The sequence below is a fragment of the Pieris brassicae genome, chromosome 5 (assembly GCF_905147105.1).
Source record: "Pieris brassicae chromosome 5, ilPieBrab1.1, whole genome shotgun sequence".
NCBI lineage: Eukaryota > Metazoa > Arthropoda > Insecta > Lepidoptera > Pieridae > Pieris > Pieris brassicae.
The window spans coordinates 19,336,918-19,358,825 of NC_059669.1; the positions used below are offsets into that span (position 1 = coordinate 19,336,918).

The 21,908-nt window shown below is 32.6% G+C and overlaps 3 protein-coding genes across 4 annotated transcripts in view; 2 read left to right on the forward strand and 1 right to left on the reverse strand.

Moving 5' to 3' along the window:
• The window catches only part of LOC123709958 (dystrophin, isoforms A/C/F/G/H), a 331,052-nt gene that overhangs the window by 156,729 nt on the left and 152,415 nt on the right, over positions 1-21,908 (reverse strand). The gene's annotated exons all lie outside the window — the stretch shown is intronic.
• On the forward strand, positions 503-4,485 carry LOC123709964. The gene is made up of 5 exons (XM_045661605.1): positions 503-646; positions 2,290-2,464; positions 3,514-3,597; positions 3,870-4,027; positions 4,377-4,485. The coding sequence occupies exons 1-5, from the start codon at positions 580-582 to the stop codon at positions 4,454-4,456; spliced, it is 564 nt and encodes a 187-aa protein (XP_045517561.1). The 5' UTR covers positions 503-579; the 3' UTR covers positions 4,457-4,485.
• LOC123709963 lies at positions 5,739-9,051 on the forward strand. Its single transcript, XM_045661604.1, has 5 exons — positions 5,739-5,884; positions 6,764-6,904; positions 7,090-7,198; positions 7,834-7,991; positions 8,868-9,051. The coding sequence occupies exons 1-5, from the start codon at positions 5,842-5,844 to the stop codon at positions 9,011-9,013; spliced, it is 597 nt and encodes a 198-aa protein (XP_045517560.1). The 5' UTR covers positions 5,739-5,841; the 3' UTR covers positions 9,014-9,051.

The following is a 21,908-nucleotide window of genomic DNA, read 5'->3' on the forward strand; positions in this document are numbered from 1 at the left end:
AAGCGCAAATAAAAATATGTTGGGTTGCATGGCTAAGTGGGCTAATTATATATTAAAAACAAGCTGACCCGGCGAAATTCGTACCGCCAAAGGTACCGCTTAACAGTCAATGAATGTCGAGTTACAGATTAGTTGAACTTAGTTTATGGTTGAGAATAATACAATATTGTATTACTCTGTATAAGTGTACAACTATCACCGAATTGCACTACTCAACATTACAATGTGCCTTGAATTTCTTGTATGATTAAGATATACAGAGTTTACCGACTGGATGAACCTTAACCGTTTGACAGTTACAAAACCCATAAACATTTGTACCTTTTGTTTTATTTGCTTTCGTCAACTTTCCAATGTTTTAACAGTCATTCTGCTAATAAATAAAATTGGTCCAGCCGTTCTCGAGTTACAAAGATCCAAAAATACATTTGTTTTATTTTACATTAAGAAGATTATAATGAAGTGATAGTAAACGAAAATATTTCATACATACAAGAACATAACTTTATTTCTTTTACGCAATCAATATTGCAATACTCGCATGAGTTTTATATTAAATTCCGCTTTGCTATTAAAATAATGTTTACTTATTTTGTGTACGCCGAGCAAAGTGCCAGTTTATGGAGTATAATTTTTATAATAGATGGTAAAGTATACTTTAATATAAACCATCATACTTTCATAGAACATTTAAATTACTTTAGATAATATCCTTAATAAAGCCCAAGACCCGAGAAGTAAGAAACAACTTACATAATTTTCGTTCTAAGCGGAGAAGCAAAAATAATATTGCTACTAGAATAATGCAAATATATTATAACATTAATATTCTATAGTTGCTTTTAATTTTCATCTTATATATACGTTTAAATAACAAAGCTGTCAAGTTTTAAAATACTAAATAAGACACTTATATCGTCCTTAACTCCCGAATGGCATAGCGCAACCATGATCAACTGGTTCTTTGCCTACCAAACAATTATAGTTCACGAATATATTAAAATACTATTTAAAAATCGAACACTGTTCACCATTAAGTTGTTAAGTACGTTACAAGTTATGAAACCACATGAATCTCTAATAAAAATATCGAGCAATTAAAAGTGATTTCCCCAGCGGCGAGCGCTATTAGTCTATTACCAGAGATACAATGCACGCAGGAATTTTCTGGCCCAGTTACTGAACAAACCTCATATTCTGTTGGGAAATATTGCGATACTGTCAAACTGTTCACTAACTATATCTGTTTATTTGTAAATATGTCAGCTAACATTAGGTCATATGTGCAAACAATGAACGAGAACGACAGTTTCTATGGAAGCAGCTACAATATTTTTACTAACATTGGCAAAACCAGCGCCTTATAAAGGGTAGTAGATGAAGTTAGGTTTTATTAGATGTTTATAGTCACTTTATACTGTTTACTAAAAATTAGACAATTAATAGATAGTGTATTAATTAGTATCTTTATAAGTTAACCATATAAATAATATTTTTCAATATATGAGGCCTTAACAAAATTCTCGCTTCATAAATTATTATTGACACTGATTGGATGGAAAAATCATGTCATATTTTTTTAGAAAAACACGCTGCAAACATCTCCATGCTGTCTATGCCGCATTGTAGGTGTTTGTTTTTTTTTACTAAGAACATAGCAATTAAGACCGAATTGTTACTAACTCTAACTGTTACTACATTATATGTATATTGTATACAATCTAAAATAAATAAGTCTATACCAGGACACTGAAAGGGGCATTTAATGGCGTTATAGAGAATTGTTAAATGGAGGGAAAAAAAACGTATAGATAATCCATGACTTATTAGTCATGGTCAAACACAGTCTACACGTGGACGCAATCCCAATTTGTAAACAAAATAATTTCTGAGAAAGTTCGAATGCATGATGCCGACAGTCGTATTTATTGCGGGCTTGGATAATAAAGCGACAAAAAAATGTACACAGCAGCGCAGTTTTTACTAATTTTAGCAACTTAAAAAGTACTTTATTACTCAATTGTTGTCGTCATTTAGAGTGGGTGCAATGCTATGTAGAGTGTATCATTGTATTGTATGTATGCTAAACCGGCCAAATACAATTGATTTCGACACTTTAGGGAGTTCGTCGTTAAATCGATTAACGTTACATTTAGTTTACACTGTAAATGATTACTTAATCACAAATATATGAATGGTTTTACATAAAGGTTCTACTAACTTTAACTGTGTCCCTAGAGCGCGCAAGATACGCCTTTGAACCAAAAATTTATTAAGGATTAATTTCAGTTACAATATGCCAATTAACTCTGACCCCATTTGGGCTCGAACATCATGATATAATAGAACTGGCGGAGTTTGGAGACGCTCAACACCGTGGTGGTAGGTGGTATGCGTATGAAGGAAATACATCCGGTGAGAGCGGAAGCGATCTTAAGACTAGCAATTCAGCCCATAGAAGCAGGTATTATTACGTACTAGTTTATATTATTACCAGCTATTATTGGACCCATCAGAGTCATCTCAAGGGTCAAATCTTAGATCTTATAACGTACAATATACAACATAAAGTACTGCAATGCAAATTTAGGATATATTTCAATAGAAAAAAGGGGCGTCCCACAGGACCACGTTGTATGAGAGTTATGTCTCTAAACATATGTCCTGCATAAATGATAGTTTTTATAGTTCGTAGTTGTCTTGTTAGCCGATTTTTTTACTGAAAGAACGTGGATTAACCCAAGATCTTCAAAGAAGGCTTTTCTGCTACTGTCACTAGTTTACAATGTGAGTAAACATAACATGATAAAAATGCGAAAACATAAGAGTAGTTTTTATAGAAAAGGGTGCAAACATGTAGGAGGCTCGCTTGATGTTGAGTCCACCGCCCATGAACAGTCACACGGTCAGAAACATCGCAAGTGCGTTGCCGGCCTTTTAAGTAAACAATTCTGTTGATACAGTCAATACTTAATACATATGCAGCATACCATATGGAGAACAGTAATACCTGCAGCTGAGTTTCATGATCGGACGTCGAGGCAGAATACGAAATTCCAATTCCGTATCCCTCCACGTCCTTCTTTCCACACCACTATGTGGAACCAACTCCCCACTGCAGTATTTCCGAACCTTTTCGACTTATGGTCCTTCAAGAAAAGGGCGTTCCAAATTTTAATAGACCGGCAACGCATTCGCGAGCCCTCTGGCATTGAGAGTGTCCATGGATGGCGGTTTCACTTAACATCAGGCGAGCCTTCTGCCCGTTTGCCTCATGTACTATAAAAAAAACAAAAGCAATCTAATGACAAAACTCTCGGAAATAAAAATATGCTATGATAATAACCAATCTTTTAAAGTTTTATCCTATTTATATTTGAACGTCAAATGAATGTCATATACTTAACAGTCTTGCCACCATCAGCTATTTAGTTTTTGAACTTCGCTAACAATCTTAGAGTTAATACTTTCTCGAGGAAATTCTTTAAAGTTTCTGATATTTTATCATTTAAGCTCCGTATCGTCAGGCTCCGAGAGCGTCTCTTCAAGTTTGTCTTCGGAGGCGTCGTCTATTGAAACCAAAGAGGCCAGGCGAGCGTAAGTTTATAATGTTCATCGCAAATAGTACGTTTATTTGGTTATCATCTTATTTATTCTTGTAAAGCTACTCTAACATTACATATATATACTTCTGGGTATATTTCATTGATTAATATTTGGAACAGATTAACCATAACTTTTCATATAAAAGTATGGTAATAACAAAGTCAATATGTTGGCAGTAATGAGTCATTTATTTACTAATTTTACTAGACGTACAAAGATTTTTTTTCTTTATAATAATTGTTGATCTTTAAAAAAAATTTCAGAACAAAAACATGGCGTCAGTGCACACCATGTCCTCACGATATGTTAAAGAAATATATTAATTTTGGTATAAAATGGATCTGTGCAGCGTATCAGCGCGCGCGTCGATCCTTCAAGAGCGAGTGTATGATGCGGTATAGGAACTGTCAGGATGGAACTAGTAATAAAATTTATAGTTACATTTTGTTAAAGGTTTCAAGGGGCGTTCAAGTAGTCTTATAGTCTAGTAGGCACTGGTCTTTGATTTTCTTATTTGGTGATTACGTCAACTGTAATTATTTACTTTTTTTACAAATATTACCCACAAATTGTCTACGCTTGAAAACGAAATGAATTTTCCAGTGTTCCTACAAAAAAGTATACCTATTATTTTTTAGAACTTTAACGTAACGTAATATTTGAACGGCCTTATTCAAAAACAAGTAATATTATTAAGAAGAGATGTTTTAAGGTTATTACTTTTTAAAGATAATTAACTATATTTCATTATATGTTTTTTTTTATTTCAGTGTTTGTGAAGATATCTGACAAGCGATGCAAAAACAGCACATACCATGGTCGTCATTGGTTTTACGTTTATAGAGTTTGATGTAATATTAAAATGAATTTCCTATTGTATTTTGAATTGCGTCAGTCCCATGTCCCCGTCAGGCGACCAGCCTTCCGTGACAAGCCCTATTTACTTTTAGGAATACAGAAGCTTGCCTAAATAAATCTATAAAACAGAAAAAGTACTTGACTGATACACATAAACATTCACGCACCGTGTCAGAATTATGCAATCTTTTGAGTCAGCCTACATACAAGCATATTTACAGTTCTAAACGTTGGCAAATGAGTTTTCATCAAACTCGATATAAATTCTAAACAAAGCAATTTCAATTATAGGGAATTACGAAATTCCGCCATTATCCCCACATGGTGCCTAATAATATAAATTATTATTCGCCAGGCGCTTGATCGTTAATCACATCTCCAATTTGTTGACCCCGTGTTTTATACATTGCTATTAACATAATTAGATGAGATTTATCAGAGACGCAATAAACATTAGACCCGAATAAAGTACCTATTTACCGCATTCGAGCAGTAAATAGGTTGGATATGACTATTAAGCCCGTGGTCGTGTCTTCAAACCTCGGCTTAAAAAAAAAAACTAGATGATTCCCCGACTATGTACTCGTCGGAGGTATTTAATAGCTTACGTATAATATTGCTAACCCGGATGATTAAACACTATTATCTATTTCTTTTAACAACTTTTTTTATGACTTTTACAACAAATCCCAAAAAGATTATTTCCCTTAAATTCGTCCCTGTTACTTTTATGCCCATAACCTGTTCAGTGTTATGCCTGTCGCATCCATACATTGGACTGTCAGTCAGAACATGTAACACCGTCTCTTCAGCTGTATTGCTACAAGGACAGACAGCACTTTGTCTAACCCTGAACCTGTACCACCTCGACTGTGCACCAATACATTTTTCTATCTATCTGCGAATCTCGTAGACTTAACATTTGATATTTTTATATTGAGTACTTTTAAGTTTGGTTTTGTATGTTTATATACAATATTCATGTTTGGGTTGTCTGGAAGAAACTGCTTTTATCAGTAAGACTATTTACATGCTTGTCTTCATTTATGTAATCTTATTTTTCTTTTGTTTTGTGTTAATGTGATGTAAATAAAGTGCTATTATTTGCTAACAAAGTATCATACAACATAACATCAACAAAGTCTAAAACCCAAAATATGCACAATAAATACAAAAACGAATACGCTTTAAATCTGTGTAAAAAGAAATTCCGAAACAATCAAAATGCATGCCTACTGAATTTAAATATAAAAAAACATAAAACGATCGAGATCATAAAATATTTTATATAAATATAGTGATAAGCGTTCGTGGTCAGAATTTATGATTTTTCATACATTTAACAGGCGCTAAAGTGAATTGGTTTGATGAAATAGTATGCGGCTGCTGCCTGTCGAGATATCGCTATTAATAATCATCGGTAAGGCGAGTATTCAATTATTTATGAGTATTTCCACATGGTAAATGTTTGCCGATACCGTATTGATTAAATCAGAGGACGTAAATCGACTCCCAGCTAAAAGGAATCTTATTTACAAATACAGACAAATTATGTATTAAAGGTAATAATAGAGTTGACAAATATGTTCTTTTTATAATTGCTACAAATTTGTCTATTCTTGTTTTCTTCTTGAAAAGGTTAAATACAAATTTCCATGACACACGATCTATTCGATAAACTAAATGTGTATAAAAGTGTTGGAGAGTATATCCAAGAACAAGCAAAGTTAACTTTATCTGCGGTAAAAGCTTCGACATCAAAAGTTCCAAAGCTTCCTTGTAGAGCGGCCGCAAACTATTTCTGTTGAATTTCCAAACTTTCCTTTTTAACAAACCTTTATATGTCATAAAAATGACGTTGATCGTTTCAAAAATTTGCTTTTTTCTTAGTGTAATGCCAACCGCTTGCTCCTATTTGTTTATATCTTTAACTACGCACGTGACTCAGGAACTACACTTTTATGTTGGCATGAGCAAACTTCAGTAGATGTCTCCAAATATATTTAACGTAAATTCTATAATGATAACGCAAGGTTGCTCAAGTTTTTTTTTTAATTAGCTTATAACAAATCGAAAAAACTCCGATAAGCGCCATGTCCCCGTAAATCTCAGTTTATCAGAATATTTTTAGTATAAATCTTATACATTATATAAACATATACATGTAATTCAAATTATTTTCCAAAAACATATCAAATAATATTTAAACAACACGGAGCCTTGTATCAAGTGCTAAATGGCGAGTCAATAGAAGGTATAATATTTTTTCAAAATTAATGTGTTAAGTGTCCTCTTGCAGTTAATTTATCGGCGGCCCTGATAGAAAATGTTACAGTTAATGAAAATATAAGCAATGACATAAAACAAATAGAAACAAGGCGAAAAAAGGGCAAAAATAAGGACCTATCTACATCATCCTCGGAGGGTTTTCATAAAAGTGGTACAATATATAATGATTATTTTACAATGTAATTGTTAATAAAGTGAACAACATGTATAAAAGTGTAATAATTAATTTTAACCATAATTTAAATAGAGATTAAAACCTAGTCTGATTGTTACAATTCTATTAGAGTAGAAAATAATCGAAGCAAGTTTTCTCTATTTATATATGTAATTTTTTAGATGGTTCAAGTAAAGATGGAGAAAACGAGTCCTTAGACATATCGCCTTCATCTACATCATCCTCTGAGAAAAAGAACCATCCCAAATCGTCTAAAGAACGGAGAGGATGGTAAATTTATATTTTTACAATTTCAACAGAAATTAGAGTAAATCGGTTGTCTTTTAATCATTTTGTTTAAACAATTTCGTAGTAGGTATACAATATATACAATGAAATATATTTATATGAAATATATGTATGTGTACAATTAATTAAATAAATCAATGAGAGGACGCAGATTCTATAGGCAATTACAAACCGTATTTTGAAGATTAATTGGTAATTCGAACAAATGAATCAGTGTTATTTCTTGCTCCGGATAAGATAATAAGACGATATCAATTCAATATTGGCTTGAAATCCATAAACCAATTATCTTTATATTTAACTGTTATATAATTTTCATTACGTCTCTCTCTGAAGATATTCGACGACTTGTAGAAATTATGACTTATTTTAGATATAAGGCTTCAGTCATTTAGAATTAGGTTAAAATATTACATACTATTCATAAACTTAATTAAAGCTTTTAGAACGATGTCAATAGGAACATTTTTTGATACATTATATAACTGTATACTTGTTGAAAAAAAACTAAATCAAATTAAAAACTGCTATTCAATTTATTTTACAGGATTTTCTCTTTCATTTAAATTTCACACAAACAAAATAAAGTAGTTTTATTTTTACCTTAATTGTTAAAGGAGAAAATGGCATCGCAAATGTACCCCGTGCCCTGAAGACATGGTGAAGAAATGGAAAAATCCAAGTATACAGTGGATATGTGGAGCCTATCAACGTGCTCGGAGGACCTTCAAAAGCCTATGTATGATGTACTATAGGAATTGTCAAGATGGCACCAGTACGTACTTTAATATAAGTTCTCTATACTTCTATTTTAAGCTAAGGAGTTTGTTAATGCTAAGAAAACACTTTTTAAACGGATTGAAGCTATGTATTATTATTAAAAACTTATAATTATTTACATAATTTTAAATTTGTTCTTACGTTTCGCATGCTTTACAGCTAGCGTGACAAAAGGTGTTGAATGTCAATAGTATCAGTTGTGTTATCTGTATTTATTACCCCGGAGTTGATATCGACTAAAAGATGACGTCGGAAAAAAAAATATGTAAATAATTATAAGTTTTTAATAATAATACATAGGTTTATCCGTTTAAAAAGTGTTTTCTTAATGTGTAAAAGCTATGTTAACAAAAGACAATAGTTTGATAACGCGCTAAATTGATAGTACCGGATTGAATTAAAAAAAAGGGTTTTGTGTTGGATAGTCATTTAATAGTTAAAGGTTAGTCGTAGCATGGGCCAAATTGTCAAGAACGGCTAGTTCAATAGCATTGAATTTGTATATTACAGTACAATTGAAATTCGTAGTTGTTTTCAAAACTATATGAAATATCGAAAATGGGGTTGAAAACCGAAAGTGACAAAAAAGTAAACATTACAAGCAATACTGTTTAAATTACTTTTGCTGATATGAAATAATTGCTAAGGAAAGTTCAATAAATTCCATTCAGTGTCAGTGCAAAAGCCAGACCTCAAATTATTTTCAGGTCTGGTAAATCTTTAAAATCAAATGCTAATATTAATTTGAGAACGTAAAAACTGAAACAGGTCACGCTAATTAGCTTTTAAGTACCACAAGCTTAGTAACATATAATTTTATCTTTTGGTATTTTATTCCTCTTTGCGATATTAAACTTATGATTTTTTATAGTGTTTGTGAAGATCCACGACAATCGTTGCGCAAATGACACGGGACAGGATCAGCCCTATAATATTCACTTCTTCTACGATTACAATGTCAAATCCCGCTCTAGCAAAAGCTCGGACTCTACTCTCGAAAGTTCTATCTCTGTATAGACGTATTTTATAAATAATAAATGTCGGAATAACTCTGATAAGTATTTTTACTTCAATTGGCATCAAAGAAATCCCTGTAATGATAATTCTATGAATGTTACTGTAAGGAAATCATATGAATTTATATTTTGGTCTAGTTTATTTTGAACCACCCTTTAGCCATTTCTCAAAAGTATTAGAAGCAAATTTTATCAAGATACTAGATTTGTGTCTTTTTTATATAAAAAAAACTAGTGGACCCGTCGGACGTTGAATGAATATTAATTTCGAATTTGTATAATAAATAAAAAATATTTCTATTATATATTTATATTTTTTATTCTAATGTTTTATGACAACATTCTTTGCTTGCTTTTCTGGCGCGTATATAAATAGTTTTGTTGGTATTCCGACATGGGAACAAGCGACATATAACTGGCCATGTGAAAAACTTCGAGAATTTCGAGATTAATGCCACAAACAATTAGCGACTGTAATTATTTTATATGTATTTATCAATATAACTTCGATCGAAGCATTTATTATAAACGATATTCCTTTCTTTCTACATCGTATTCTTAAACTTTCTAATTTTCCGCGCAATTATCTTATCTCATCATCATCATCAAAAAAAGAATTAGCGAAATCGGTCCAGCCGTTCACGTGTGATGCCGTCCAAGGAAAATATGGATTCATTTTTATATATATAGATATCTTGTAAGGCTGTTAAATGTAATAGTTTAAACTCCTGACTGAACAATGAAGATTTTTTTCATATGTGCATTTATTCACAGATTAAGAAATATAGGAAACTAGCATTTTTAAGTTACAAGTTCTTTTTATTTTGTATAAGTAAAAATATATTTCTGTTAATACTTTAAATAATATACATCTTATAGAGCCTAAAGGAGTCTATTAAAGGCTTTTTAGCGAGACGTCAAAACTAGAAAGCCATTACACAGAGTGTTTTAAACGAGATCTCGTTACAATCTCCATCCGTCATCTCTTTACACCTGCGGTTATTAATGCGAAAGAACTTACTCAGCAAGCAATGCATTTAGCGAGCCGACGGGTGCCCGGCTCAGGCGAGAAGCGGAAAACGTATCAACGCAAAAAATAATCAAACAAAATAAATAAAAAAAATTAAATTACAATTAACGTCAAAAGTATGATAGGAGCCATCATCCATTTTAGTAAGTTAAGTTTATTTATTTATCAAGGAACAAACACATACATCACTTTAATAAAACAGTAAACTTCAAGTAAAATATAAATATCGACTTAAAATCCACTTTCTTTCTATGTGCGCATTTAACATTCGCTCGAACGGTGAAGGAAAACATCGTGTGAAAAACGGCTTGCTTTGACCCTAAAAGTCGACAGGCACAGGAGGCTGACCACCAGGCTTTTCGACTAACAAATGATCATGAAACAGATACAGAAATCTGAGGCACCGTACTAAAAAGGTTGTAGAACCTAATGACTTATTTTATTTTTCATAAAATCCACGGGAAATTAAAGTTAATTGATAGAATTTTTGTTCATTGATATGATTCAAACGTACAATCAACGGACCTGAAGCTGCGAGCCCTTGAAAACTGCCAATTATATAAATCTAATTATAAACCAGACTTTTCGAAATTACCTTACTATTTTAGTGTAATCAGTAGCTAGACAATCACCATTCAAAATTATAACACTCCGCTTACGCGCTTCAATTGCTCAAGGTCTTAAGTCACTTAAAAAAGCATTCATACCTGGAAACGTTAGACGAAAGCAAGCTCTAGTCCCAAACAGGTAGAGAGGATAATCCTAGATCCAGGAAAATAAAACAAGGAAAATCGTACACTACAAAATGATAAGGTTGTCATGTGTTGTAAACGCTTAGCACTTATTATGTCTGTCTGTTTGATAAATTGCTCGCCTGAGTGGGATTAATGACCGTGAAAGGGATTTGGTGTAGATAATAACTATGACGTTTCTCAATACACCAAACTATCGCGTCTCAAAGTAATGAATATTCCTGTAAACTGCGTTATATTAGTTTTGCCAAAAGCTAAATAATATATATGGTATAGGTACTTTAATTTCATACAGTTACTGCATATTTATCGCAAACTTGCTTGTGTTGTGTGTCCTGTCCTGAACCCTGGTCCTGGGTTTGGTGTTCGGTGTACAAGGTCCCTTGAAAGACGTTATCGATGACAAACAGAGACATGTTTACGATCCCAAATAGTACCGATATAAAATATAATAACAACATTTATAAATTATAAAAGTAATAATGAATAGTAAAAGTTTGAAGGTAACAAGTTCAAATCATTTAGGAAAAATACCTAATTTCTAAAAAAAGTACAATACCTTCAATGGAACTAATTTGTGCAATTTAAAAAAAGAACCATGCGTAATATTGTGACAACAAAAATATTAAAGAGGGTATTTCAGAGCAATACATTGCCCTGTCGTTAAAGGGCAACGTTACTTTGATGTTGGGATTCGATACACCCTTAAAATTATTATTCTATATTATAAAAGATTTGGTAAAATTCCTTTTGTGTCAAATATACTTACTAATGGACCTAAGTATCATAAATTTTAGTAAAAATAAGATCAAGTTCGCGCGTTTTCCGCAAAAAAAAAACTCTTTGAAGACACTCTCACAGCATCGGAATACTGATCGTTGACATAACGAATGACATTCAGTTTCGCAGTCATTTGGAAGGGATGGCTAAATTAGCCTGTAAAAAGCTTGTGTACTCAGCGAGACAGTACTTCACTTCGGACCGTCTAAAAAGCGCAAATCCGGCCCCACAGCAGTACTGTTCTCACCTGGGCAGGAGCTCCCCAGTACTAGCTCCTTCCAGTTCACCGCATTCAACGAAGAGCGAGTCGAATCGTCAATGACCAGTAACTTTGCGTTTGGCTTGATCCCTTGGTATTACGTGGATATGGGATCGCTCTGCATCTTCTACCGTATGGTAAATACGGTGGATAGATGGATAAATAGAGATCGTTTAGAGGAGTGATTTGGTCTAATACTTGAAGCTGAGTTTCATTATCGAACGTCAAGGCAGAATACAAAATAAAATCCGTATCACCTCGACGTCCGTTGTAGTGGTGCTAAGCGTTATTTAATGCAGTTTTTGTCGCGCACCACCGCTATGTGAAACCAGCTGTCCACTGAAGAATTTTTCGAATGAATTCGAATTAGGATCCAAAGAAAAGAGTGTACCAATGCTTGAACGGCCGGCAACGCATTCGCGAGCACTTTGGCATTGAGAGACTCACTTAACGTCAGGTGAGCCTCCTGCCCGTTTACCCCGGTTCTATAAAAAAAAACACACTTGCTAGCCTTCTGGAAATGTGAGTGTAAATGGGTGGCAGTATCACATGAGGTGAGCCTCCTGACCTTATGATCCTCTAATTACATAAAACAAGGGGAATTTCTGGGTTTATTTCACTGAATGAAGAATGTTAAAATACACTACTCCCTCAACCGACTGACAATTCTTCATCACGTACCTTATCCTCAATCTACGCCTCATTTAACAGATCGAAGTTATTTATTATACCTTTTTTAAGCAACTGTACTCGACCTAATGACACGCGATGGAGTAGATCGATTTACATATATTTTCATTCATTAAATTCCTATAGAAAAAGAAAGCTATAGAAATTTACACTTTTATATCATTCGATATAAATAAAATATTCAATATTAAAGTGACACCAAAGATTAATTTTAATCTTGTTGCTGAAATAGTAAGAATAGCTTCTATTTTAAACTGACTTCAAGAGCCTCCTGCATCATAAAAAAAATCGAAGAAGGTTATCAATTTGAGGGTTGTGTTTCATTAATCTGTCCGCGGGCCGATTTGAATGGACGAAATTTCTAAATTTGAACTGTTGATGTTTGAAATTTGAAATAGAAATCTGTGGTTGAAATTTGAAAAAAACTGAAGTAAAGATAAAAATCTATTTTTGCTTACGACATCCAAATTCTGCCTGATAGTATGTTAACTTTACATTTAATTATTTTAGTAGCACATGATCAATTTATACATGTAGGAAATATTGTTATTTAATACTTTTTAAATCATTTAAAAGTCGTTTATTTTTAAAGAATTTATTAAGTTAAATTTCACGTATTGTTCTATATTTTATACTTATACACGTATGTTCTTCGTATGTATGTTTCACTCTGCCTTGCATACAATATTTATGGATTGACCAGCAGTGAAAACTCAACACACTACTGAAATTCTATTATTTTATATTATTTTTATTACCTATTTGTTGACTATCATAAGCCTTTCAATAACGCGCGAAAAATATCATAAGCCGAGGCGACAGTGCGCTACGTTTAGAGGGAAATCATTCGGAAAATTGGATTCTTTCCGGGCGAAAAGCCACCCTGTCAGATCTAGCGGGGCTGCCTGTCACCTGGGTTTTACTGGGATTCCCTAAAGGAAAAACTAAAGTTTTATCTGAACTGAGGGATACATTTTAAATTATTTTTACTCTTTTGACTATTTGTATGTTTCTGGTCCGTAGCATTATTTTATTTAAGTGTGAGCTTACTCAAAGGTTACTGAAGTAAAGATAAAATAGTTAGTAAAGATTCAATTGAGAGCTAAAGAAATCCTTATCTAAGTTACAGCTTTTGCTAATTAAATGGGTATTAAATGTCAACTTGCCATTCTCTAGATAATTGCAAATTCATGTATCTATAAATGATAATTAATAATTGAGTACTACTATTAGCCATCTCTTTTTTAGATAAATATGAAAGAAGAAACGACGTTAATTATTTGTTCATGCCGATAAATCAGTACGTGTTATACATAAAGATCAATTTTAGAAGTCAATGGTCTGTATTCAAACACAGGTGGTTAAAGGCTCTATCGCTGTATCCAATGTCCAATAACCCTTCAATAAACACAGCTTGTCAAACCCTCACTATAGCTATCGAAAAGTTGCTTCCAAAGCATCGCTCGCCAATTTTAACTCTATTACCAAAACCTACGTGCCAATTTCTATTGCAGTATTGTAAAGTAATTGTTTAACCAAACGCATAATTGAATATTTTTCGTGTAGAGTGCTTTTCATGTTTTTACAGTATAAAGATTAATTATTAAAGACTTGTTATAGAATTCAAAATAATTGTTTGCTAGGATTACACAAAATATTGTTAATGATTTCAATAGAATTTTAGTTCTAGTGCTCGTATAACTTCACTATTATATTAAATTGTATTAACCCTGGCATAGATAACAGATTGATAAAAAATGTATTAATACGGTCACAATTTCGTTTTGTGTACTCAATTAAACATTAATAGAATAATATAAATTAGTTTTGGGTTCGAATATTCAAATTCCGAATATTTTTGTCTACTACCTTGCAACAAAGTCGTAGGCCTCTACAACCGCGTCTACTTTTATAATAAATAAATGTACCTCGAGTAGTGTAGTGCGGATATAATTTCCGTACTTAGACGTTCATTTGGTCCATTGTGCGTAAAGTCATGGATAACTAAGCTTCCATAATCTCTAAATAATTTACCTCTATATATTACTTACTACAAATCTTATGTTGTAAAGTCATGAGGTTGAAAAGTACCTGAAATCAAATAAGGAAAATATATTAACAAGAATTTATTCTACTATAAATACGATAAAATAATAAGGCTGTATAAAAAAAAAACCTTGTCATAAATGCGGTAATTATATATGTGTAACTTACTTGTGCATACACATCTGTGCACATTCTCTTATTTAACGGCTTTTGTAAAAGTTTTTACAAAAAAAACTCAACAACAGCAACTTAAAAGGTAATTTTTTTTTAAATCAGTGAATCTAACTTACACAAGAATATAGTATTTCCCCCAGTATACATGCCAAGACGGAGTCAAACAGAAAACATTCCACAACTTTTTCTATTACATAAAAGGCACTTCAAAATGTAACAATAAAAAAAATTAAAAGCCGCGGCCCCCGCCTGAACAAATATAATATATTCGCTTTGACCTGAATCAACAATGCTCTCAATATCAAGTGAGCTTCCACAACAACCTAGAAAACATTATCCACCTTACTAGCTACGTATAAAAACCACATTTTTACTGTGAACTATCTGATTTTAATGTAATCTAATGTATGTTTAATGTATTTTAGTTATATATCAGTGCTACAAGCTTTTTAGGTCTGGGCCTCTGATTTCTGTATCCATTTCATGATCATTTGTCAATCTAATAGGCAAGTAGGCGATCAGCCTCCTGCTTCGTGCAAGCCGGTTTTTCTTCACCGTTCGAGCGAATGTTAAATTCCCACATATAATGAAACTCCATTGGTGCACAGTCGGGGATCAAAACTACGACCTCCGTGATGAGAGTTGCACGCTGAAGCCACTAGGCCAATACTGCTCTTAAGAACGAACAGACGATAAGATTAAACTAATACAACACATTTTCTTATAATGTCCTTGTCGTTAAACTAACTAACTTACATACTATTTAAGTATAAAATTATATTGCGTCTGTAAAGTTGTTTTAAGAAGACTTATTTTGAAAGTTATTAAATGTTTGATCTTTACCAAGAAATTCATTAGGCATTACAAACAAAATCTGTTATCTTGACAAATTCGCAGATGATAAGAGTTCTATGAGTCGAAAAAGTTACAAAAAATATTGTTGGAAGAATTGTCATAAATTACAAGTTGTTATCTTAACGCAGATAATTTCGTTATTTGTTCCAACTGAAGAAAATAAATGATTAGTGAAGTTTTAATCTCAAACCGACAAGAGGTTCATTTGTCTTGGCCTATAAGGCCTAAAAGTATGACTATATAATTGAAATAAAACACTAAATTTAATTTAATTTTATCTCTGTGTCAGAGTACTTTTGATACGAGGATATTTTTGTTTTCAAATAAGTAAAACTTACGGTTGAGCGATCAGGGCCATTCCACAAAGCCTAGTCCTTCACATATCCACTCAAATATACATTTAATTTTGTCATTACAACAATGGATTTTTCCCTACTGAAGACACAAATGTGAAGATCTTATTTCAGATTGCATTATGTTGTAATTTGTAGTTCATGCGTACATGCCTTGGCCTAAAAGATGTTTTCTCTTTATAACCATTTAGTATTTAATTAAATAATATTGTTTCGCAATGTAACTGGGATATGATTTGTTATGTACTAGTAAATAAGATAACTTATATATAATTCACTTCAATTTATCAGTAATCGGATGATGATAGTTTTAATGTTACAAAAGTATTATTGAAGACTCACTACAGACTACAAGTGTTATTAAATAGTGTATGTGCCTGTGCATGACATATAATGAATATTGAAACTTTTTAAATGCAAAATTAACCTTATTATTTCTGTAATATACATAAATGATCACTGAACTATAATAACTCTCAATTATCGATTTTTTAAGGCCCATCTCAGGGTTTCTGTTTCTGAAACATCACCGATTTTTTGGTCTAACTAGCACCATACGTGCGAATGCTAAATGTGCTTCTTGAATGAAAAGTCCATCAATGCTTAGCCATGATTCACGACCTCAGGGAAATGCGCCCGCCCGCTCAAACCGATCTCAATAACAATTACACATCCCTCTAATAATCCAAATTAATTGAGTAATTACACTGTTATTATATACCCTCATTAAACATTTTATATACTATGATAAAAAGAAACAAATCTTAAAAAAATGTTCAAAGAAACACTGGCAGGCGAAACGAAACATATTTTGTTTAATTACAAACAAAATACTGTTATCTTGACAAATTCGCAGTTAGTGTACCTTTACTGTTTTAATTCAAATACAAAAACTTAAAATCAATCTTTAATATAAACAAAATATAAAATTCGATTTCAATTTGAAACAACACAAAAGTTTGCGAAATCTCAGAAACAAATAGCGGATCTTAAGTCTCATAAATATTTGAGGTATTCGAGACCCAGTTCCGGAGTTAAATGATAGTTGGCATGTGAGACCGACATTACACACTGTACTTTAGTTTCGTTTTGTTCCCGAGATGTTAGTGAATGATATAGAAAAGATTCTTTGTTTTTAAGCTATGTTGGCTGGAATTGGTCCATTTTGCAATGTCTGTAGAATCGTTTACCTTCTATAGTTTGTTAGTGTCTATAACGTAGTTTTAATAATAACATACTAATATTTGTTTCTCTTTACCCTCACAAAAATATGGAATTCACTATTTTTCACGCTGTGCACGGATGACACCTTCTAGTTATAGAGGGAACACATAACCACCGTTTTATATGAATAATGGGTTCAAATGCTCAGGCGCTAATTAAAGATTTAAGTCGGCGCCTGGTAGATAGTACTGGTGATCCCAGAGCTGGTGTTTTCCTCGCTCAACGAATACGTATCGCAATGCTGCCAGCGTTAAAAGTACACTACACCAACTTTTTAAATTGGTATTAATTTTCTTTTTATTATTACTATGTAGGTTAGATCAATTGTAAATACAGTATCTTTGATTGTTTTGATTACTAATAAACATTATAATTATAGCCATGAATATTAGTTTTGAATGACTTAATTAATACTTCCATGTGGCTTATTCGTAAAACTATTCCCATTCACTAGAATAAGCAGTGACATAACTATCAAAATTTGTATTTTGCATAATACTATCAAACTCTTGAAATAAATGAGGATGAAAAATTGAGTTACGAGGCAATTGAAATTATTTTAAAACGTATATTCATTATACTCAGCTGTTTAATTTGGTTTTCGGAGATCTAAACTAATAAGCATTTCGGTAAAACAAAATACATTGGCTAAGTTACATCAAAAACCTTGGTGCCTTAAGAGTCTCGACATAGTACATAATACGTCATAAATTCATCTATAAACTTCCTGAATGCCACACATAAAACTTTTGGTTTCTCAAAACTAAATAACAAGGTCCACACTTAATTATTCCTTTATACCAAAAAACTGTACGCTTCGGATTAAAATGGACTAATGCAAATGTTTTAACAATAAACTAAACGGGAGAAGTGGGGGCGGGGTGGAAGGCACAAAGTGGGCCAAACTGTAATAACAGCTGATTTTCCAGCTCATCCTCAGACAATAGCGCGTTTTTGCTCAAATTAAGTAAATTTTTTACGGCATCCATTGTACTCCTTTAAATAAATGCGTGACGATTCTATGAATGCTTTATTTAGGGAATAATTACAATGACAAGAAGTGGTTAAATATAATTTTACGTATATTTTTTTGAACACCAAAATACGATCGACTATTTCATTGTCAACTTAGCATCTATATCGTTTAATTATGGATCACATGTCTTGAAACAATAACTATAATATAGATTATCGGACTGAATCATTAAAGTTATTTGAAGTCACACGAAGAATTTATTATTGATACCAGTACATACTGTATTTTGTTAACATAGCTTTTACATATTTAAAGAAAACACTTTTACACCGTGACCACGCATACTGTAAAGCACGCGAAACGTCGGGAGAAATTTAAAATTATGTAAAGTAATTATAAGTTTATAATTATCATAGCCGGTAAAAAAGCGTTTTCTTTAGATACCAGTATAGTTATTATATTCCGCATAAAAAGAATTAGCCGGGGTTTTAAGCCACGACAAGCCTTGCCTTATCGTAAGCTAACACTGTTCACTAACTATAATATCTATAACACAAATTGTTCTCTCTATATTTCATCACCCCGCGCAGGCGGCACTATTGCAAATTAAATGAAATGTGCCAATAGAGGGTAAAAGGGAATTCTTTCTAGATAGCAATTTACGGCGCCGGTGTGCAGTTTCAATAAAATTACGTGTAGAATATCTTACACACCCTTTACAGCGGGATTTATGGGCCGCTAACAACGACACGCGAGTATCGATAGCGATAAATTTTTACGCAAACCTGTATAAGCTACAATGTGTATTAGAATAGTAAAGTTGCAAATTGCGAATTTTATGTCCAGTTGACTAAGGTAGCTGATGACTTTTTTTATAGAACGGGAGGCAAACATATAAGTGATACCCCAATGGACTCTCAACCCCCAAGGGGCTCGCGAGCGCGTTGCTGGCCTTTAAACGAATGAAAGAATAAAATAATAGGTACGCCCTTTTCTTGAAGGATTAGTTCGGAAATACTTTAACATGCAGCTAGTACATATGCATACACAGAGGTGGTGCGCGATAAAAACTGCCTAAAAAAATTCTCAGTTGTAGAATGAAGGAAGTCGAAATTCGATTACAACAACTCGGCTTCAGGTATTATTCCGTACAACTCCTGTGTCTGTGTCTTCCGTACAACACTCTAGGAATTAATGCTTGAGGCTCACACGTGGTGGCCAAAAAATTAAATACGCACGCGTCAACAACTAGGCTTTGCCCCTTTCAACTGTTTTTTTTTATCTTTAGATCTTTAGGACGTGTCCTATTACCACAACACCAACTTTCAAGATCTGAAGTAAAATTTACGAACACACACATATTTTAGTTTGTTATAATGCTATGTGAAAGTTATATTAATAATTTGACATTACGAATATTCAAAATTCAATGCAACAAAATATTTTGAAAAAGCAATCAGTTTTACGTATAGATGAAAAGTGAAGAATTTTCACTGAAACACCTTACTTTATTGGATATAAATTGGCCGGGTTATGACGGAACGCGGTTGGCGCTGCGATTTGCGGTTTTTACATCAAACTATTGAAATATATTTTAAAATTATCGGCGTATATATTTTCAGTATAAGATTTTTTATTAAGTTTAAACTTTATTGCATTCCTGTACACTGTAAGTATCTCATTAAATGGTGTAAAGGAATAATAAATTGGCAGAATTTTTCTGTCAATTTCATGCATAATCGCTCAATGAAGAAACAAATGTTTATAATGTAGAAGTGAAATTGTAGTGTACAAAACTTTGTAACTTAAACATTTAGAAAGGAATAAAAACAATAAGTAGATACTATACGTAACAATTTTAGGGACCAGGATACTCGATAAGAGGCTAAATACGATTTTTGTTATTGTTAATATTATTTACATAAAATAACAATTAACAATATCAGAAGAACGAAATATTCTCATGTAAATGTTTAGTATTTCTGCCGTTATCATATCCGGGATCTAAATTAAATTGTTTTTAGTAAAAACGCGCGAGAGAAAAATCTAACAATACTAATTTTGTTGTGATACCGTTTGTTCTTCCCCTTGCTTACAGAACTGAAAAAATACAGCATTCATTTACTTTTTTCAAAATGCGATGTTAAGACAAAACGCAAGCTATAAATTTTTATCTTAATAGAATATATATTTAATGTGTACTATTTTTTTAATGATTAACGAACAAAGCAATATATAAAAGGTTTAAGTTGTAAATCAGAAAGATTTTATGACAGAGATTAATTACAGATTAACTTGAGAAGTCATGTGGAACATGGTGTAATGGTTACACCTGCTTACAAACATTGGAAGAGTAGAGTAGAAGTAAAATTGGAAGAATTTATAAATAAATGAATATTGACTTTGAATAATAACTTTGAAAACATAACTTGAAAAATATAGGAAACCAAACTAGTATATAGTAAGCTGTTTTCGGTAAAAAATGGTGAACCTATCAAAAATCAATCAATAACGATACAATAAATCAGCAATTCACTTGAGCGAGTAAGTCACTCAATTCGTAATGTATTTCTTTCAACTCGTCACAAGTGTCGATCACCGAGAAAGGTCCCCCACGGGACAATCCATTTGCGGATACACGCCATATTTATATTTCGTTCTTTGGTAAGGTGAGAATTTATACTTGCATTATGTAATGAATATGATTTAAATCATGCTTGTTTCGTCGGTAACCTAGGACGAACACAGGAGCTCTGGAATTCCCGCCCCATGCCAATGAGTAACGGAAGCGGTAATAAATCTAAAATAACGCAATCACAAAAATCTGTGCGTTTAATGTTTTATAAGCTGCTACCTAATTTATTGTATTGTCTTATATATTGTATTTTTTAAATTAATTTATATATACGCGCATTTTTCCGAAGTGATAGGCACTGGTCACAGGCTTCGACTGTATACGATGCATGCTGGTCGGTTATGGCTACTTATCACCTGTGCGTTCTCGAGTAAGCCCTAGAATTGACTGTATGTATGTACCTACAAGGTCTATCCATCCTTCCTTGTTGTTGACTTAGTGAGTTTGAATGAGTGTGTTTATATATTAATATACGACAAGATTTAAATACATTCAGAATATTATATTCGAATACAGCTCAAGAAGAAGAAAAATAGTAACAATATAGTCTATATGCCAAATATATTTAAAAAAATAACGACCACTAGAAGTTCATGTTTAACGAAAACCAGTTCATAATAGCGTCACCACAAATTATACCCTAAACACGACAAGCTATGTAATAATGTGTCGCCTGGGAAATGAATGCGTCAAATAAGTTGCATATCGATGTAGCCACCATATAAACGCCCCAGTCATAATCCATTTCCTTTACCCCTCCCCCTCCCCGGAGAGAGCTCGTCTAACCTTTTTGTATTAATATCCGTCGTCTCGTGTTTATTTTGCAAAAACCTCACACAATATATCTTAATTTTTTCCCTTTATTTCCCATGGCACTGACGAACTGAAATAACTGAGCAATAATATGACATATTTTATAGAGTACATACGAAAAAGATATAGCTTTCACTTATGTACTAAAATATTTCCTATATATTCCTATAAGTAGTATATGTTTCCATGATAAACATCGGGGTATGATTTAGCGTACTTCGTAGACGTTGTAGGACGCGTAGCACTTTACGCAAGATGTATATATACAGTGCTACGAATACAAGATCCATCCAGAATATATTTTTTTTT